This window comes from Aquarana catesbeiana, linkage group LG08 (genome assembly GCF_042186555.1).
Source record: "Aquarana catesbeiana isolate 2022-GZ linkage group LG08, ASM4218655v1, whole genome shotgun sequence".
NCBI classification, from domain to species: domain Eukaryota; kingdom Metazoa; phylum Chordata; class Amphibia; order Anura; family Ranidae; genus Aquarana; species Aquarana catesbeiana.
In genome coordinates, this window is record NC_133331.1 from 301863158 (window position 1) to 301884202 (window position 21045).

Below are 21045 nucleotides of genomic sequence, written 5' to 3' on the forward strand. Positions count from 1 at the left end.
ATTATCTGCTGATTGTAAGTCAGAAGATAATGTCATCACACAGGATCCTCCAGGAGGAAATCCAAATACACAAAATATACATCACAGACCTTCCTGTCCGGAGACATCAATGGATCCCTCTGATCAGGGGGAATCTTCTCATCAATCACATACTATGATTGTAAATATCCATGTAAGATCTCACACTGCAGATCAATCAACAGATCCTTCTAATCCCGAGGAATCTTCCTCACCCCATGAAGGAGATCACAGAGGTGACAATCTATTCTCATGTTCAGAGTGCGGGAAATTTTTCACTCGGAAAGGAAAACTTATTCGGCATTGGAGCGTTCACACGGGTGAGCGTCCTTTCCCTTGTTCAGAGTGCGGGAAATGTTTCAAACATAAACAAAACTTTGTTACACACCAGAAAATTCACACAGGTGAGCGTCCTTATTCATGTTCAGTGTGCGGGAAATCATTCACTGAAAAAGGAACACTTGTTGGACACCAGAGTATTCACACAGGTGACCATCCCTATTCATGTTCGGAGTGCGGGAAATCTTTCACAAAGAGAGGAAGACTTACTGAGCACCAGAGAAGTCACACAGGTGAGCGTCCCTATTCATGTTTAGAGTGCGGGAAATCTTTTACTCAGAAGGGAAATCTTTTGCAACATCAGAAATATCACACAGATGAACTTCCCTATACATGTTCAGAGTGCGGGAAATCTTTCCATAGGAAATATCATCTTGTTAGACATCAGAGAATTCACACCGGCGAATGTCCCTTTTCATGTTCAGAGTGCGGGAAAGCTTTCAAAGACCAAGGAGATCTTACTAAACATCAGAGAATTCACACGGGTGAGCGTCCCTATTCATGTTTAGAGTGCGGGAAATCTTTCACTGAGAGAGGAAATCTTTTGCAACATCAGAAATATCACACAGGTGACCTTCCCTATACATGTTCAGAGTGCGGGAAATCTTTCCTTAAGAAATATCGTCTTGTTAGACATCAGAGGATTCACACCGGTGAGCGTCCTTATTCATGTTCAGAGTGCGGGAAAACTTTCAAAAACAAAGGAGAACTTACTAAGCATCAGAGAATTCACACGGGTGAGCGTCCCTATTCATGTTCAGAGTGCGGGAAATCTTTCACTCAGAAGGGAAATCTTTTGCAACATCAGAAATATCACACAGGTGACCTTCCCTATACATGTTCAGAGTGCGGGAAATCTTTCCTTAAGAAATATCGTCTTATTACACATCAGAGAACTCACACGGGTGAACGTCCATATTCATGTTCAGAGTGCGGGAAATCATTCATTCATAAAGGTGGTCTTGCTATACATCAGAGTATTCACACAGGTGAGCGTCCCTATTCATGTTCAGAGTGCGGGAAATCTTTCAAAGACAAAAGAGATCTTTCTAAACATCACAAAATTCACAGCGGTGAGCGTCCCTATTCATGTTCAGAGTGCTGGAAATCTTTTACTCAAAAAAAAGGCCTTGTTAGACATCAGAAAATTCACACGGGTGAGCGTCCTTATTCATGTTCAGAGTGCGGAAAATCTTTCACTCACAAAGATAATCTTGTTGCACATCAAAGAATTCACACAGGTGAGCATCTCTATTTATGTTTAGTGTGCGGGAAATCTTTCACTCGTAAAGGAGACCTTGTTAGACATCAGAGAGTTCACACGGGTGAATGTCCTTTTATATAAATGAGGGAAATGTTTGACTCATAAAGGACACCTTCTGAAACACCAGAGAATTCACTTGGTTGAGCTGCCATATTTATGTTCAGAGTGCGGGAAATCTTTCTTTAGGAAAAATAATCTTGTTAACCACCACAAGTGTAGTGTGGATGGTGGGAGGAGATCTGTTGGAGAATGTAGTGTGGATGGTGGAGGAGATCTGTCGGAGAATGTAGTGTGGATGGTGGGAGGAGATCTGTCGGAGAATGTAGTATGGATGGTGGAGGAGAGCTGTCAGAGAATGTAATGTGGATGGTGGGAGGAGATCTGTTGGAGAATGTAGTGTGGATGGTGGAGGAGAGCTGTCGGAGAATGTAGTGTGGATGGTGGAGGAGATCTGTCGGAGAATGTAGTGTGGATGGTGGAGGAGAGCTGTCAGAGAATGTAGTGTGGATGGTGGGAGGAGAGCTGTCAGAGAATGTAATGTGGATGGTGGGAGGAGATCTGTCGGAGAATGTAGTGTGAATGGTGGAGGAGATCTGTCGGAGAATGTAGAGTGGATGGTGGAGGAGAGCTGTCGGAGAATGTAGTGTGGATGGTGGAGGAGAGCTGTCGGAGAATGTAGTGTGGATGGTGGAGGAGAGCTGTCGGAGAATGTAGTGTGGATGGTGGAGGAGAGCTGTCGGAGAATGTAGTGTGGATGGTGGAGGAGATCTGTCGGAGAATGTAGTGTGGATGGTGGAGGAGAGCTGTCGGAGAATGTAGAGTGGATGGTGGAGGAGAGCTGTCGGAGAATGTAGTGTGGATGGTGGAGGAGAGCTGTCGGAGAATGTGGTGTGGATGGTGAAGGAGAGCTGTCGGAGAATGTAGTGAGGATGGTGGAGGAGAGCTGTCGGAGAATGTAGTGAGGATGGTGGAGGAGATCTGTCGGAGAATGTAATGTGGATGGTGGGAGCTGTCGGAGAATGTAGTGGATGGTGGAGGAGAGCTGTCGGAGAATGTAGTGAGGATGGTGGAGGAGATCTGTCGGAGAATGTAGTGAGGATGGTGGAGGAGATCTGTCGGAGAATGTAGTGAGGATGGTGGAGGAGATCTGTCGGAGAATGTAGTGAGGATGGTGGAGGAGATCTGTCGGAGAATGTAGTGTGGATGGTGGAGGAGATCTGTTGGAGAATGTAGTGTGGATGGTGGAGGAGATCTGTCGGAGAATGTAGTGTGGATGGTGGAGATCTGTCGGAGAATGTAGTGAGGATGGTGGAGGAGATCTGTCGGAGAATGTAGTGAGGATGGTGGAGGAGATCTGTCGGAGAATGTAGTGAGGATGGTGGAGGAGATCTGTCGGAGAATGTAGTGAGGATGGTGGAGGAGATCTGTCGGAGAATGTAGTGTGGATGGTGGAGGAGATCTGTTGGAGAATGTAGTGTGGATGGTGGAGGAGATCTGTCGGAGAATGTAGTGTGGATGGTGGAGGAGAGCTGTCGGAGAATGTAGTGTGGATGGTGGAGGAGAGCTGTCGGAGAATGTAGTGTGGATGGTGGAGGAGATCTGTCGGAGAATGTAGTGAGGATGGTGGAGGAGATCTGTCGGAGAATGTAGTGAGGATGGTGGAGGAGATCTGTCGGAGAATGTAATGTGGATGGTGGGAGCTGTCGGAGAATGTAGTGTGGATGGTGGGAGCTGTCGGAGAATGTAGTGTGGATGGTGGAGGAGATTTGTCGGAGAATGTAGTGTGGATGGTGGAGGAGATCTGTCGGAGAATGTAGTGTGGATGGTGAAGGAGAGCTGTCGGAGAATGTAGTGTGGATGGTGGGAGGAGAGCTGTCAGAGAATGTAGTGTGGATGGTGGGAGGAGATCTGTCGGAGAATGTAGTGTGGATGGTGGAGATCTGTCGGAGAATGCAGTGTGGATGGTGGAGGAGATCTGTCGGAGAATGTAGTGTGGATGGTGGGAGGAGATCTGTCGGAGAATGTAGTATGGATGGTGGAGGAGAGCTGTCGGAGAATGTAGTGTAGATGGTGGAGGAGAGCTGTCAGAGAATGTAGTGTGGAGGAGATCTGTCAGAGAATGTAGTGTGGATGGTGGAGGAGAGCTGTCGGAGAATGTAGTGTGGAGGAGATCTGTCGGAGAATGTAGTGTGGATGGTGGAGGAGAGCTGTCGGAGAATGTAGTGTGGAGGAGATCTGTCGGAGAATGTAGTGTGGATGGTGGAGGAGAGCTGTCGGAGAATGTAGTGTAGATGGTGGAGGAGAGCTGTCAGAGAATGTAGTGTGGAGGAGATCTGTCAGAGAATGTAGTGTGGATGGTGGAGGAGAGCTGTCGGAGAATGTAGTGTGGAGGAGATCTGTCGGAGAATGTAGTGTGGATGGTGGGGGGAGAGCTGTCGGAGAATGTAGTGTGGATGGTGGAGGAGATCTGTCGGAGAATGTAGTGTGGATGGTGGAGGAGAGCTGTCGGAGAATGTAGTGTGGATGGTGGAGGAGATCTGTCGGAGAATGTAGTGTGGATGGTGGAGGAGAGCTGTCGGAGAATGTAGTGTGGATGGTGGGAGGAGATCTGTCGGAGAATGTAGTGTGGATGGTGGAGGAGAGCTGTCGGAGAATGTAGTGTGGATGGTGGGGGAGAATGTAGTGTGGATGGTGGAGGAGATCTGTCGGAGAATGTAGTGTGGATGGTGGAGGAGATCTGTCGGAGAATGTAGTGTGGATGGTGGAGGAGAGCTGTCGGACAATGTAGTGTGGATGGTGGGGGAGAGCTACAAGAGATCATTATATTGATAGGGGAGGTGGAACTCCTGTAGAAGATATTGCGTATCGTGTCACACTCCCCTTTTCCATGCTTCAACTTCAGTTTATTACCTCTGTGTCCAGCCTCCTGCTTCCACCAGCACTGCAGCCGATCACAAAGGAGTTATGTACTTCCTTGAGCATGCACTAACCCAGCACTGCAAGGAACTTGTTTATTTCCTCCGTGCTTCCAGTGTGTTCTCCCTGTCCTGCCAGTACCTGAACATCAGCACCTGTGTGTTTCCCTACCCTACTTTTCCCATTTTCCCTACTTTTTGTTCCCATTCTGCTTCAGTGAACCCAAGTGCCCTCCACTGCAACCTGTTTAAAGTGACCGCCTGTGATTCTGTGAAACTCCTTCCATCCCCTATGCACTCCTGCCTTGGTTTTTGCCACTGACTGTCCAGCTGGTACAGCTAAGCCCTGGTCGGCCTTTCTGCCCCTAGTGGGAGCGGATTCCCAATCTCTGACAATGTGGATGGGGGAGCTCCCAGAAAATGTAGTACAAACATTGTGAAAAGAGAGACAACACAGGGGGGGAAGGAAGTGTTTTTAGGGATGTGGACATTACTGAGGGAACAATGTGTGGTGGGGATGTAGACACTGATGACAACAGAATGTCCATACCAGGGGGCCACGCTTTTCTGCATTGCAGTGTCATGCCCCATGCACACGGTCGGACTTTGTTCGGACATTCAGACAACAAAATCCTAGGATTTTTTCCGATGGATGTTGGCTCAAACTTGTCTTGCATACACACGGACACACAAAGTTGTCGGAAAATCCGATCGTTCTAAACGCGGTGACGTAAAACATGTACGTCGGGACTATAAACGGGGCAGTGGCCAATAGCTTTCATCTCTTTATTTATTCTGAGCATGCGTGGCACTTTGTCCGTCGGATTTGTGTACACACGATCGGAATTTCCAACAACGGATTTTGTTGTTGGAAAATTTTATATCCTGGTCTCAAACTTTGTGTGTCGGAAAATCCGATGGAAAATGTGTGATGGAGCCTACACACGGTCGGAATTTCTGACAAGTCCTATCACACATTTTCCGTCGGAAAATCCGACCGTGTGTACGGGGCATAAGACTCCAGAAGAGCCTGGATCTATTAAGAGCTGCATATCCTGTAGTTGTACATTAATTCCTGGTGTTAGAATTCTCAGCAGGCTAATTATTTAGATATGACCTCTACTCTATACACTGAGCACTTCCAGGAAAGACCTGGCGGAATCCCGGGTGAAGAGAGGAAATTCCAACATCTTTTGATAAAATTGGGAAAATATATTATCGACGAAAAGATCTAATACTCAAGAATTATTTACAGTGAATTCAAATGTGTACGTTTACTATGAAGGTGCATGAACGATATTGAGGAAATGAGTCCTGTGTATTTTGGTAACCATTTGAAAACATTGTTAAAGATGATATACACTAAATTGTCAAAAGTTTTGGGATGCCTGCCTTTACACACGTGAACTTTCATGGCATCCCAGTCTAATGCCCTGTACACACGGTCGGACTTTGTTCGGACATTCCGACAACAAAATCCTAGGATTTTTTCCGATGGATGTTGGCTCAAACTTGTCTTGCATACACACGGTCACACAAAGTTGTCGGAAAATCCGATCGTTCTAAACGCGGTGACGAAAAAACACGTACGTCGGGACTATAAACGAGGCAGTGGCCAATAGCTTTCATCTCTTTATTTATTCTGAGCATGCGTGGCACTTTGTCCGTCGGATTTGTGTACACACGATCGGAATTTCCGACAACGTATTTTGTTGTCGGAAAATTTTATAGCCTGCTTTCAAACTTTGTGTGTCGGAAAATCCGATGGAAAATGTGTGATAGAGTCTACACACGGTCGGAATTTCGACAACAAGGTCACACATTCTCCGTTGGAAAATCCGACCGTGTGTACGGGGCATTAGTCTGTAGGATTCAATATTGAGTTGGCCCACCCTTTGCGGCTATAACAGCTTCAACTCTTCTGGGAAGGCTGTCCACAAGGTTTAGGAGTGTGTCTATGGGAATGTTTGACCATTCTTCCAGAAGCGCATTTGTGAGGTCAGGCACTGATGGACAGAAGGCCTGGCTCGCAGTCTCCGCTCTAATTCATCCCAATGGTGTTTTATTAGGTTGAGGTCAGGCCAGTCAAGTTCCTACACCCCAAACTTGCTCACCCATATCTTTTATGGACCTTGCTTTGTGCACTGGTCCAAATCATTTGGTGGAGGGGGGATTATGGTGTGGGGTTGTTTTGCAGGGGTTGGGCTTGGCTCCTTAGTTCCAGTGAAGGGAACTCTTAAGGCGTCAGCATACCAAGACATTTTAGACAATTTCATGCTTCCAACTTTGTGGGAACAATTTGGGGATGGCCCCTTCCTGTTCCAACATAACTGCTCACCAGTATAGAAAGCAAGGTCCATAAAGACATGGATGAGCGAGTTTGGGGTGGAGGAACTTGACTGGCACGCACCGAGTCCTGACCTCAACCCGGTAGAACTCCTTTGGAATGAACTAGAGTGCAGAATGTGAGCCAGGCCTTCTCTCCAACATCAGTGCCTGACCTCACAAATGCTCTTCTGGAGGAATGGTCAAACATTCCCATAGACACACTCCTAAACCTTGTGGACGGCCTTCCCAGAAGAGTTGAAGCTGTTATAGCTGCAAAGGGTGGGCCAACTCAATATTGAACCCTACGGACTAAGACTGGGATGCCATTAAAGGTAATGTGCATATAAATGCTGGTGTCCCAATACTTTTGACAATATAGGGTATATCTACAATTAATGTTTGTGCTTTATTAATGTGTGCATAAATTTAAATTAGTTTTTCATTCTTTTCTTTTGACATAATTATAAAAAGAAATGAGCCTAAGGTACCTGGGTTTGATTCAACGCAGGTTCAGCGAATGTTACTGAAGTTTGGATCCTGAATCTGAACCCCATTGAAGTCAGTGGGAGTGGAACCTTAGCTATCAGTAATGGCCGTTTTTTGGGCTAATAGACAAGGGATTGTCAAACAAAAGGGAGCTGAGCAGTAGCCTGAGGGATATGTAGCAATGCTAATAAAATGTTAAAAATTATTGTTCAGTAGGAAGAGGGTTTTTTTCAGGCAGCTTAAAGTTTAATATTAACCCCTTCATGCCGACATCACACAAATATGCGCCCCCCACTGCACTACGCTCTTTGCCGTGAGCCTGCATATTTGCGCATCTCCCCTTGTGCTAGCACAGAGCTCACCTTGAGCCCCAGGCCCTGTACTAACAATCGGGACCCGGAACTCGAGATTCCGGGTCACCTGATCGCTGTTAGCCTCTAAATTGGCTATTACAGTTATCAGTCACTGTGAAGCTCGCCCCCCATGTTTTCTTTTTCTGTGAATGGAGGAGAGCTGAATTGGATCTCTCACTGTCCTTGCACTGAAAAAAAGTGTTTATAAATAAAAGAAATAATAATTTTAAAAAAAGACCTAGATCAAGGTTTGATCTAGGTCAGTAACAGGGTTTTTGTTTGTGTCAAGGTCAGGGTCAGTATTTTTTTTGGAGGGAGGGGCAGAATATTTTTCATTTTTATTTTTTAATTTGTTTGTGTTAGTGTGTGTTTTAGGTAGGATAAGAAAAAAGCAAAAAGTGGCATAGGAAGTCACTTGTGATCTTATTTTTAGTACCACGCTGTATTCTGTACAAATGCAAGAAATGTCATTCATTGCCGTGTTTCAGAGACAACAGCCAAACATGGCGCAGTGGCTGGAGAGCATGGAAGTAAATTAATTTGGGCCTTGATCAGCAATCTAAGTGGGAGAGATTTTTCAATGTTTGATCCTGAAATAACAAAAGAGTGTTATTTCAAAGACCGCAGCCACTGATATTGTATAGACTTGCTTCCCTTTATGAAAGCATTTCTACTCCCCTGGGATGACTGCGAGTAGGCTGTGGCATATGGCCATTTTTCCTTTTTGTTCCCTTTTCTTTCCATTTTGCATTTATTATCCTTCGATATTATCCCCATTGCATAAAGGTGTTTAACTACGATTGTTCTGTTCGTATTCCTTTTGGATTTCTCTGTAATACCTGATCATTCTTCAGCCCCTGCGTGGGCAACCTATAAGCTTGCTTCTGATTTCTTATGTTGTGTCAAAAAAATCAATAAATACATTGAAACAGAAAGCATTTGTACTTGGTAGCCATAAGGCATATGTTATTCTGGGAAAAAAAAGTCCAGATACATCCTAAGTATAGAGCAATTTATCCAACTGTCCATCCAGAGCCTCTGGTTTATAGACCAGATACATCCTAAATATAGAGCAATTTATCCAACTGTCCATCCAGAGCCTCTGGTTTATAGACCAGATACATCCTAAATATAGAACCATTTATCCAACTGTACATCCAGAGCCTCTGGTTTGTAGACCGGATACATCCTAAATATAGAACCATTTATCCAACTGTCCATCCAGAGCCTCTGGTTTATAGACTAGATATGTCCTAACTATAGAACCATTTATCCAACTGTCTATCCAGAGCCTCTGTTTATAGACCAGATACATCCCAAATATAGAACCATTTATTCAACTGTCCATCCAGAGCCTCTGGTTTATAGACCAGATACATCCTAAATATAGAACCATTTATCCAACTGTCCATCCAGAGCCTCTGGTTTGTAGACCGGATACATCCTAAATATAGAACCATTTATCCAACTGTCCATCCCGAGCCTCTGGTTTATAGACCGGATACATCCTAAATATAGAACCATTTATCCAACTGTCCATCCAGAGTCTCTGGTTTGAAGATCAGATACATCCAAAATATAGAACCATTTATCCAACTGTCTATCCAGAGCCTCTGGTTTATAGACCAGATATTACAGCCTAAATATAGAGACATTCATCCAACTGTCCATCTAGAACCTCTGGTTTATAGGCCAGTTACATCCCAAATATAGAGCCATTTATCCAACTGAAAAATGTATAAGTGCCCATGCTATTGTACAGAAATTAATAAATGAACGAATTATAATTTGACTTGCTGCTAACGTGCTCCCCTCCTGGGTCCCCACTCACCAACAGTAAGCTTTAAACACATAAGGTCTTTGTCCTACAACAACGATTCTGTCCGTGCTTTTGAAATAAGTGCGTGTGAGCATTTTATTTCCTTGTTTAAAAATTTCCAGATCAAGATAATTGACTTTATCCTTACTGTAATTCACTGAGAAAGTGATATTATTTTTATTGATATAAATATATCAATAAATGCGTAGTGTAGAGTAAATTGCATATGGACTGCCAATGTGGTTTCCGAACAACTTCCTGTGTACACAGGAAGTTAGTTAGAACCAAATAAGAGTACTAATATGGCGGCCATTCCTCTGTGCAAGGGAGGATAACTATAGGGAGTAAAAAACATGGCGGTTGATGTGGCTTCCTGTGCGCACAGGAAGCCAGCTATTAACAGAGAGTACCAATATGGAGACCGATACACTTCCTACGGAAACAGGAAGTGAAATTACATACATCGCAGTCTGTGAGAGTAGTAGGAGGTTTGGGTGTAGTGGGCGGGACTTAATAAATAAAAGACAGCCAGTCATGAGCGCCCCCTAGCTTCTGAAGACACCCAGTGGGAGGGGCGAAATGCGTCAAGCAGGGACCAGACACACGAGGTTCAGTGACGGCTGGCAGCACGCCAAGGCGGCGATTTTTACCTATATGCCTTTCTTTGCTGTAAGTGCATTTCTTTTGTGAGTTTATCAATAAATTTTAGCAATATTACGCTATGTGCATCTCTCTATTCATTGGTATATGCATTATTCATACCACTGCAAAGGAGACCTAACTGTGGAGTAATAGGAAGGAGATATCTTGGCCATAGAGGTGGATCATACTCTTGAAGTCCTTTATAATCAATGGTGGAAGGAGATATCCTGATCGTTGTAGTAGGATAAAGACCTTGCATGTTTAAAGCTTACTGCTGGTGAGTAGGGATGAGCTTCATGTTCGAGTCGAACCCATGTTCGACTCGAACATCATCTGTTCGCCCGTTCGCCGAATTGCGAACGATATGGGCCGTTCGCGCCAAATTCGTGTGGCGCGTCACAGCCCATAATTCACTGCGGCATCGCAGTGCATTGCTGGCTGATGATTGGCCAAGCATGCACTATGACCCGCATGCTTGGCCAATCACAGCGCCGTCTGAACAGAGAGCCGGCTTTGGCCAATTATGGCTCAGGGGATTTAGTACACGCCCCACACTATATAAGGCCGCCTGCAAGGCGGCCCTGTGTAGTGTGTGCTCCGGCGTTGAAAGAGATAGACAGAGAGACAGTGTCATTTGAATTGAGTTAGATAGATTAGGCAGAACAGTCAGTCAGTTAGCTGCACTTACAGTGTATTGTGTATATATATGCATCCCAGGTGTTGCATATATATATATACACTGTATTCAGTTTAGCTAGATCCGTTCCTGTTATCTTCCTACTGACAGGCAGGCTTGTCTTGTTACAGTATTTACAGCTACCTGAAGAAAATTGCTGGTGTTCTTTTGATCCTATTAGTACCACAGTCAGGCAGCTAGACTATTTACAGATAGTGCGGTGCGTCCTGCTCACAGTGTTCAGCTAAAACTACAAGTTAGTGGGGTGCGTCCTGCTCACAGTGTTCAGCTAAACCTACAAGTTAGTGCGGTGCGTCCTGCTCACAGTGTTCAGCTAAAACTACAAGTTAGTGGGGTGCGTCCTGCTCACAGTGTTCAGCTAAAACTACAAGTTAGTGTGGGGCGTCCACCTCACAGTGTTCAGCTAAGCCTACAAGTTAGTGCGGTGCATCCTGCTCACAGTGTTCAGCTAAAACTACAAGTTAGTGCTGTGCGTCCTGCTCACAGTGTTCAGCTAAACCTACAAGTTAGTGTGGTGCGTCCACCTCACAGTGTTCAGCTAAACCTACAAGTTAGTGTGGTGCGTCCACCTCACAGTGTTCAGCTAAACCTACAAGTTAGTGCTGTGCGTCCACCTCACAGTGTTCAGCTAAACCTACAAGTTAGTGTGGTGCGTCCTGCTCACAGTGTTCAGCTAAACCTACAAGTTAGTGTAGTGAGACCTCTGCACAGTGTTCATCTAAAGCTACAAGTTAGTGCAGTGCGTCCTGCTCACAGTGTTCAGCTAGATCCGTTCCTGTTATCTTCTTACTGACAGGCAGGCTTGTCTTGTTACAGTATTTACAGCTACCTTAAGAAAATTGCTGGTGTTCTTTTGATCCTATTAGTACCACAGTCAGGCAGCTAGACTATTTACAGTTAGTGCAGTGCGTCCTGCTCACAGTGTTCAGCTAAAACTACAAGTTAGTGTAGTGCGTCCTGCTCACAGTGTTCAGCTAAACCTATAAGTTAGTGGGGTGCGTCCTGCTCACAGTGTTCAGCTAAACCTACAAGTTAGTGCGGTGCGTCCTGCTCACAGTGTTCAGCTAAACCTACAAGTTAGCGCGGTGCGTCCTGCTCACAGTGTTCAGCTAAACCTACAAGTTAGTGTAGTGAGACCTCTGCACAGTGTTCATCTAAAGCTACAAGTTAGTGCAGTGCGTCCTGCTCACAGTGTTCAGCTAAAACTACAAGTTAGTGTGGTGCGTCCACCTCACAGTGTTCAGCTAAAACTACAAGTTAGTGTGGTGCGTCCACCTCACAGTGTTCAGCTAAACCTACAAGTTAGTGTGGTGCGTCCTGCTCACAGTGTTCAGCTAAAACTACAAGTTAGTGCTGTGCGTCCTGCTCACAGTGTTCAGCTAAACCTACAAGTTAGTGTAGTGAGACCTCTGCACAGTGTTCATCTAAAGCTACAAGTTAGTGCAGTGCGTCCTGCTCACAGTGTTCAGCTAGATCCGTTCCTGTTATCTTCTTACTGACAGGCAGGCTTGTCTTGTTACAGTAGAGCTCTGCACAGTGTTCACCTAAAGCTACCTGTAGAAGGTTGGTGGTGTTTTCCTGATCCTATCACTACCGCAGGCAGCTAAAAAAGCTACAAGTTAGTTTTTTGCGAGCTCTGCACAGTGTTCAGCTAAAGCTACCTGTAGAAGGTTGGTGGTGTTCTCATACTACAGGCAGGCAGTTGATTTTGCTAGCTGCAGTATCAGTACATATATATATATCCCAGCTTAGTGCAGCTACAGGCCATTAGTATGTCTGGAAGGCCAAGAAGGAGAGGCAGACAGTCACAAGCCAATAAGAGAGGGCAAGTAGGCTCTGTGTCTAGTGCTGGTCGTAGAGACGGTGCATCCTCATCAGCACATGGCCGTGGGACACGCTTGGCCTTTTTTTCGGCAGCTGGCCGTGTTGAGCCGCAACATGCGGAAGACTTGGTCGAGTGGATGACCAAGCCGTCCTCATCCTCCTCATCCTCTCTCATCCATGCCCAGGGTACTTTGTCTGGCAAAGCAGCAGTCTCTTCCCTCGGCTCAATGTCATTAGTGACTCCTTCCCTAGCCCCACCATGTCCTCCTGAGGAGTGTTTGACCACAGTGTTGGGTACATGCTCCAGGAGGATGCCCAGCGTTTGGAAGGCTCTGATGATGATACTGAGCTCGATGAAGGCAGTAACATGAGCACGGACAGAGGGGGTGCCCAAGAAGGACAGCAATCTGGCAGTCATTCTCCCCCTGCTGCAGCATACTGCCAGGTTTGCTCCAGTGATGAGGAGGGAGGGGATGATGAGGTCACTGACTCAATGTGGGTGCCTGATAGGAGAGAGGAGGAGGAGGAGGAGGAGGCGGCACATCACCAACGAGGCAGGATGCCCTCCAGGGGCCAGCCTAAGGGCAGCACATTGACTGCATCACACCCCAAAGCTCCACATGTGCAGGGCGCTGCAGTCTCTGCGCGTTATTCAAAAAGTTCTTTGGTGTGGGCCTTTTTTGAGACGAGTGCATCAGATCGCACCGCTGCTATTTGCAACATATGTCTCAAGCATATCTCGCGTGGCCAAAACATCTCCTGCTTGGGTACCACATGCTTGACCAGACATATGTTGACCTGCCATGCAGTTCGTTGGCAAGCGTATCTAAAAGACCCACACCAAAGAACAAAGAGGACCTCTCCTTGCTCCTCATCAGCTGAGATCTCCAACCCCACTATACCTTCAGTCCTCTCTGAGACCTGCACTGAGAGGAATGAAGGTGTAGAATTAGGTGTGTCACAGCCAAGTACTTGTGGGCAATCTGCTTTTGGTACACCGACGTCAGATTGTACCAGGCAAATTTCCCTGCCCCAGCTGCTGCACTGCCGAAAGAAGTTTGCTCCCAGCCATCCACATGCGCAGCGGTTGAATGCTAGCTTGGCAAAATTGCTAGCACTTCAACTGCTGCCTTTTCAGTTGGTAGACTCTGCCCCCTTCCGTGGCAGGTACTCAAACACCACTTTTTCTCACGGAAGGCGATTCCGGCTCTCTACCGGCATGTGAAAGGCAATGTCCATGCCTCGCTGGACAGGGCGGTCAGCGGTAAGGTGCATGTTACCGCTGACTCATGGTCCAGCAGGCATGGACAGGGACGTTACCTAAGTTTCACGGCGCATTGGGTGACTCTGCTGGCAGCTGGGAAGGATGCAGGACAAGGTGCAGTAGTGTTGGAGGTTGTTCCGCCACCACGCCTCCAAAATGCTAATGATTGTGACACACCTCTCTCCTCCACCCCCTCCTCTTCTTCTTCCTCCATGGCCTCTTCCTGTGCTTTGTCCTCGGAACCAGCGGTGCTCCGTAGCCATTCAAGGGGCTACGCAAGTACGCAGGCCAAAAGATGCCATGCGGTGCTTGAGCTGGTGTGCTTGGGGGACAGGAGTCACACTGGGGCAGAGGTTCTGTCAGCTCTGCAGGGGCAGGTTCAGAGGTGGTTGACGCCACGCCAACCTAAGGCAGGAATGGTGGTTTGCGACAATGGCACCAACCTCCTCTCTGCCCTCCGACAGGGACAAATGACCCATGTGCCCTGTTTGGCTCACGTCCTTAACTTGGTGGTGCAGTGGTTCTTCGGCAGGTACCCGGGCTTACAGGATGTCCTGAGGCAGGCCAGGAAAGTCTGTGTGCATTTCCGCCGGTCATATAATGCCAGTGCTCGGCTGACGGACCTCCAAAAGGAGTTTAACCTGCCCAAGAACCACCTAATCTGTGACATGCCCACCAGGTGGAACTCAACGTTGGCCATGCTGCAGCGGCTGCACACGCAGGAGAGGGCCATCAATGAGTACCTGTGCGACTATGGCACCAGGACAGGGTCAGGGGAGCTTGTTTTTTTTTCCCCACGCCAGTGGGCCATGATCAGGGATGCATGCACTGTCCTGTCACCATTTGAGGAGGCCACAAGGATGGTGAGCAGTGACAGTGCATGCATCAGTGACACTGTCCCCCTTGTCCACCTGTTAGAGCACACACTGCGTGGAATAATGGAAGGGGCACTTGAGGCAGAACAGAGGCAGGAAGAGGAGGACTTCCTTAGCTCTCAAGGCCCCCTTTATCCAGACAGTGTTCCTGCGTGCCCGCCGATCACACAGGAGGAGGAGGAGGAGGAAGATTGTGTCAGTATGGAGGTGGAGCCTGGCACTCAGCATCAGCAGCAGTCTTTAAGGGATCAGTCCCAAGAAACACATGGACTTGTACGTGGCTGGGAGGAGGTGGCTGCGGACCATGTCGTCCTTAGTGACCCAGAGGACTCCGGACCGAATGCCTCAGCAAACCTATGCTGCATGGCCTCCCTGATCCTGCATAGCCTGCGTAAGAATCCTCATATTCGTGGTATCAAGGAGAAGGACAAATACTGGCTGGCAACCCTCCTTGATCCACGTTACAAGGGTAAGGTTGCGGACCTTATCTTGCCATTGCAGAGGGAGCAGAGGATGAAACATCTTCGGGAGGCCTTGCAGAAAGGCCTGTGCAACGCGTTCCCAGAGACTGGGAGGTTACAAACTCCTGTTTCTGGACAACGTGTTGCTGAGTGTTCGGTCAGTCAAAGAAGGAGCGGTGGAGAAGGTGGCCGTCTGACCGATGCGTTCAGACAATTTTTTGGTCCGCAGCCCCAAGGTATGATCGGTTCCAGCAACCATCGCCAGCGTCTGTTTTACATGGTGCAGGAATACCTAGGGGCAAGATCTGACTTGGACACCTTTCCCACCGAAAATCCTCTGGGTTACTGGGTCTTGAGGATGGATCACTGGCCAGAGCTTGCACAGTATGCAATTGAGCTACTGGCCTGTCCTGCATCCAGCGTTCTTTCGGAACGCACATTCAGTGCTGCTGGAGGCTTTGTAACCGATCACAGGGTGCGTCTGTCCACCGACTCGGTCGATCGACTGACCTTCATAAAAATGAATCAGTCTTGGATCACCACCAGCTACCAAGCACCTGATGCTGATGTAACCGAATAATTTTTTTTTAAATCTCAGATCCCTTCAAAGACTGCCTATACTGATGCTGAGTGACTATCCCTGAGAAATTATCCTCTTCCTCAATCATCACGCTGATAGCTTGTAAGAACATTTTTGGTTCTGGGCGCCACCACCAGTGCCTAAGGCACAATTTTTCAGCCCCTGTTTAACAGGGGCGTGTAATTACAATTTTTGATGCAATACTTTGCAGCAGGGCTCGTTTCTGCGTTACAACTAGAGTATCTGTGAGGGGTTGCAGTGTTGTGGCACCAGCACCAGTGCCTAAGGCCCAATTTTTCAGCCCCTGTTTAACAGGGGCGTGTAATTACAATTTTTGATGCAATACTTTGCAGCAGGGCTCATTTCAGCATTCCAACTAGAGTATCTGTGAGGGGTTGCAGTGTTGTGGCACCAGTGCCTAAGGCCTAATTTTTCAGCCCCTGTTCAACAGGGGCATGTAATTACAATTCTTGATCTAATATTTCACAGCAGGGCCCTGTGAGGGCTTACAGTATTGTGGCCACAACAACACCTAAGGCCCAAATTTCTGCTGAGTATATAGGGCAGGCCCCTACTTTCAAACATCTAACTTACAAACGACTCCTACTTGCAAACGGAAGGAGACAACAGGAAGTGAGATGAAATCTACCCCTAGGAAGGGAAATTCTCTCCTGTAAGAGTTAATATGGGAAAAACATTTCTCCTTTCCACTGATGCTTTCCAATCCTTGTTCCACAAAAAAACCCAAATTTTCAAAAAACATTTGTCATTGGGACAAAAAGTGAGGTGAAATCTTCTGAAGAGGAGGACAGACAGCAAAACAAATGTCACAGGGGTGATAACCCTTCCCTATGTTTTCCAAAAAGCTTAAAAAAGATTTTTTTGGCTGGAGCTAAACACGTTAAAAATGTACCCGTTCAAAATTACAAAGAGATTCTACTTAACAACAAACCTACAGTCCCTGTCTTGTTTGCATCGCCTGTATACTGCTGTTCAGAGTATATAGGGCCTGGTGGCCCCACACCTTTCCTTTTTATAATTTGGGTGCGGTGTTCCCCTTAATATCCATACAAGACCCAAAGGGCCTGGTAATGGACTGGGGGGTTCCTATGCCGTTTGTCTCACTGATTTTCATCCATATTGCCAGGACCCGACATTACATTAAACCCGCAAGCAGTTTTAAATGAGATTTTTTCCTTTAAAAATTACATTTTGTGCAGGGACTGTTCTAAACACGGGAAACACACGCCACTTTACAGGCATACTATAGACACACACCAGGTACGATATTTAAAGGAATATTTCACTTTTTTTTTTTTTTACTTTAAGCATCATTAAAATCACTGCTCCCGAAAAAACGGCCGTTTTTAAAAGTTTTTTTTGCATTGATACATGTCCCCTGGGGCAGGACCCGGGTCCCCAAACCCTTTTTAGGACAATACCATGCAAATTAGCCTTTAAAATGAGCACTTTTGATTTCGAACGTTCGAGTCCCATAGACGTCATTGGGGTTCTATTGTTCGTGCAAATTTTCGGTCCGTTCGCAGGTTCTGGTGCGAACCGAACCGGGGGTGTTCGGCTCATCCCTACTGGTGAGTGAGGACCCAGGAGGGGAGCACCGAGTGGCACTGGAATCTTCACTTCAAGCAGCAGTCTACACGTTTATCTGTTATGAAGGACTTTATGCTGTTTTGCACTTTCTTGCATTTTATGCATTTGCACTGCACTTTACTTATTTAATTCAATATATATCATATTGTTTATTAAGTACATTTTATATTTTGAAACAGCGCTGAGTATAATAATTTCTCTATCATTTATCCAACTGTCCATCCAGAGCCCCTGGTTTATAGACCAGATACATCTTAAATATAGAGCCATTTATCCAACTGTCCATCCAGAGCCTCTGGTTTATAGAATGGATACATCCTAAATATAGAGCCATTCATCCAACTGTCCATCCAGAGCCTCTGGTTTATAATCTAGATCAGGGGTCTTCAAACTATGGCCCTCCAGTTGTTCAAGAACTACAATCCCCATCATGTCTAGTCATGTCTGTGAATGTCAGAGTTTTACAATGCCTCATGGGATGTGTAGTTCCGCAACACCTGGAGGAGGGCCATAGTTTCAGGATCACTGGTCTAGATATACTGGACTGATGCTGGGTACAGCAATGTTGGATGTCATATTAGCCGACTCAGCACTGTCATTCAAGTAAAATTCTATAGCAGTCACTCCTGACGTTAGTCCTTAGGTACCCCCAACAGGCCATACTTTTAATATTTTCCCTTTAGATATTACAGCTGTCATAAATACATAGCCATTGTCATGGATTAAAAGCACTTGTGCAAGGTGAAGGAAATCCTGAAAAACATGACTTGTTGGAGGTAATTGAGTACTGAGTTTGGGCAGCACTGCTCTACAGTATTCCCCATGTGCTCCTCTCCACTGGGGATTTACCTCCTGACTTAAGAATAGAGATGGGCTCGGGCATGTTCGAAATCAGATGTGCCGATCCTGCCAGGAAGCCGACACAGCACACGGCTAATTACAGGCAGTGAGACATTTCCTGCACAGGTTGAGAAATGTCTCGCTGCTTGTGATTGGCCATGTGCAATGTCGGCTTCCTGGCTGGATTGGGCATGTGGGGTTTCGAACACGCCCAAGCCCACCTCTACTTAAGAATTCTAGTAAGAGGAGAACCCAAGGGAGAAGAGGACCTTCCAACCATCCCGGGATTTGATTTAAGTCCTGGAGTTCCGGTGAATCAAGGCTCGGTCCCGGAGGGAAGCAAAGTGCTGGAATAAGCTCCGGCGCTTGGCTCCAGGGACTTGCCCAGTGGGAGTGCACTATCATGGACACAAGTTATATCTGCCCGCGGCTTGTGGGGTCCCATCGGCACATCACAGTGGTGGAATGCCCCTGCACTGGAGTCCTGATGATTGGTGTGTGCAGTGAGTCCCCTCGTTTCAATGGAGACACACATTCTGTATATTACACGCTCCTGTTCCCTGTATTCTGTATATTACACACTTCTGTTCCCTGCATTCTATATATTACACACTTCTGTTCCCTGCACTCTGTATATTACACGCTCCTGTTCTCTGCATTCTTTATATTACACACTTCTGTTCCCTGCACTCTGTATATTACACGCTCCTGTTCTCTGCATTCTTTATATTACACACTTCTGTTCCCTGCATTCTGTATATTACACACTCCTGTTCCCTGCATTCTGTATATTACACACTCCTGTTCCCTGCATTCTGTATATTACACACTTCTGTTCCCTGCATTGTGTATATTACACACTTCTGTTCCCTGCATTCTGTATATTACACGCTCCTGTTCCCTACATTCTGTGCATTACATACTCCTTGTCAGGAGCATGGTAGGAGGCAGAGATGCTGGGAGGGCTCCCCTTGCGGTCGAGTGCAGCACACCACTGAAGATGTCACAGCAGGTGTGGTGCCCACAGAAGCACAGGTGCCTGGTTGCTGGAGACAGACGTGCTTGAGATGGTCCAGGAGACAGGGACCAGTGGAGTAGCTGGATAGCAGAGCCGGGAGCCAGGCCAGGGGTCATACACAGGCAGACAGTCCGGAATCAGAATGACCAGGGGAGAGCCGAGTCTTGATATAGGGAGCAGGATAAACAGAGTCCAATAGCCAGGCTGGGATCAGATGCAGGGAGCAGGCAGAGGAAAGTCAAGTGCAAGCCAAGGATCAAACCATGGATCAGGAAGAGCAGGTCAGAACAAGCCAGGTCGGTACACAGGAGATCAGATCAGCAGGTAATACAGAGTACAGGAACACAGGGGGAGCTGAAGATAAACCAGCAATGCATTGTTGTAAGCAGTGGGTTTAAATAGGCAGTGCCGCCCAGATTACCGCGAGCGTGCGCTAATCACGGCGCCACGCGTCCACCTAGTCACGGTGCCTGCGCTTCCTTGTGCACCGATGCGCGCCAATGTGCCCTTGCCTGTGTTGGTTTGTCAAACCTGCACCATTGCGCACAGGGGTGTGCCTATTTCCCTGACACTCCTGTTCCCTGCATTCTGTATATTAAACGTTCCTGTTCCCTGCATTCTGTATATTAAACGTTCCTGTTCCCTGCATTCTGTATATTACACGCTCCTGTTCCCTGTATTCTGTGCATTACACACTCCTGCTCCCTGCATTCTGTGCATTACATAGTCCTGTTCCCTGCATTCTGTGCATTACATACTCCTGATCCCTGCATTCTGTGCATTACATACTCCTGATCCCTGCATTCTGTGCATTACATACTCCTGATCCCTGCATTCTGTGCATTACATACTCCTGATCCCTGCATTCTGTGCATTACATACTCCTGTTCCCTGCATTCTGTGCATTACATACTCCTGTTCCCTGCATTCTGTGCATTACATACTCCTGATCCCTGCATTCTGTGCATTACATACTCCTGTTCCCTGCATTCTGTGCATTACATACTCCTGTTTCCTGCATTCTGTGCATTACACACGCCTGTCCCCTGCATTCTGTGCATTACACACTCCTGTTCCCTGAATTCTACGCATTAAATACTCCTGACCCCTATATTCTGTGCATTATGTACTCCTGGACCGTGTGTCATGTATTCCTAAACCCAGCACTGACTACAGCCCTCTGTGCATTACATACTCTTGATCCTTGAATACACCCTGGTCCCCTGCAGTTTGCGTTTATGTATCCTAAACCTGACACTGACTGCAGCACTCTCCAACCCCCTGCACTCTGCCTTACGCACTCCAGTACTATATACACAACACTGTACGTTATATACTTCTCACCAAAGTGTTCATTGTCTCAACTGTTGCTGGTTGCTATGCAGTCCCTGACTATTTTAATGAAGTTCTTTTTTAAGGCTCAGACAAATCAATCAAAGCATATTTTCTAAGTACAAGGAAGTCCAGGTTTTGTTAAACCACACCCCTTAAGCCAACAGCCCCCCCCCCCCCCCCGGCAAGTTTGGCCACACCCACATTTTGCAGCAGCACGCTCCGCGGTGGGTCACTTCCTCCCGCATGTGTCCCTCATTCTGAAGTTCAAAAGTTGGGAGGCATTGGGGTGTGTAAGTTACACTGAATACTAAAAATAGACGGGACTCCCCCTTTAATGACATTACTCTGAAGGTGGAGATCTTTTCCTATTATATCG

The 21045-nt window shown here is 46.7% G+C and overlaps 1 protein-coding gene across 1 annotated transcript in view; it reads left to right on the plus strand.

Moving 5' to 3' along the window:
* Nucleotides 1-6433, plus strand: part of LOC141106870 (uncharacterized) — a 109103-nt gene extending 102670 nt beyond the window's left edge. Inside the window, 2 exon segments of the mRNA XM_073597798.1 lie at nt 1-1695; nt 1697-6433. The exon segment at nt 1-1695 is cut by the window's left edge and continues 40 nt beyond it. Coding sequence (XP_073453899.1) covers nt 1-1695; nt 1697-1982 — 1981 coding nt within the window. The 3' untranslated portion in view covers nt 1983-6433.
* The last annotated feature ends 14612 nt before the right edge of the window (nt 6434-21045 follow it).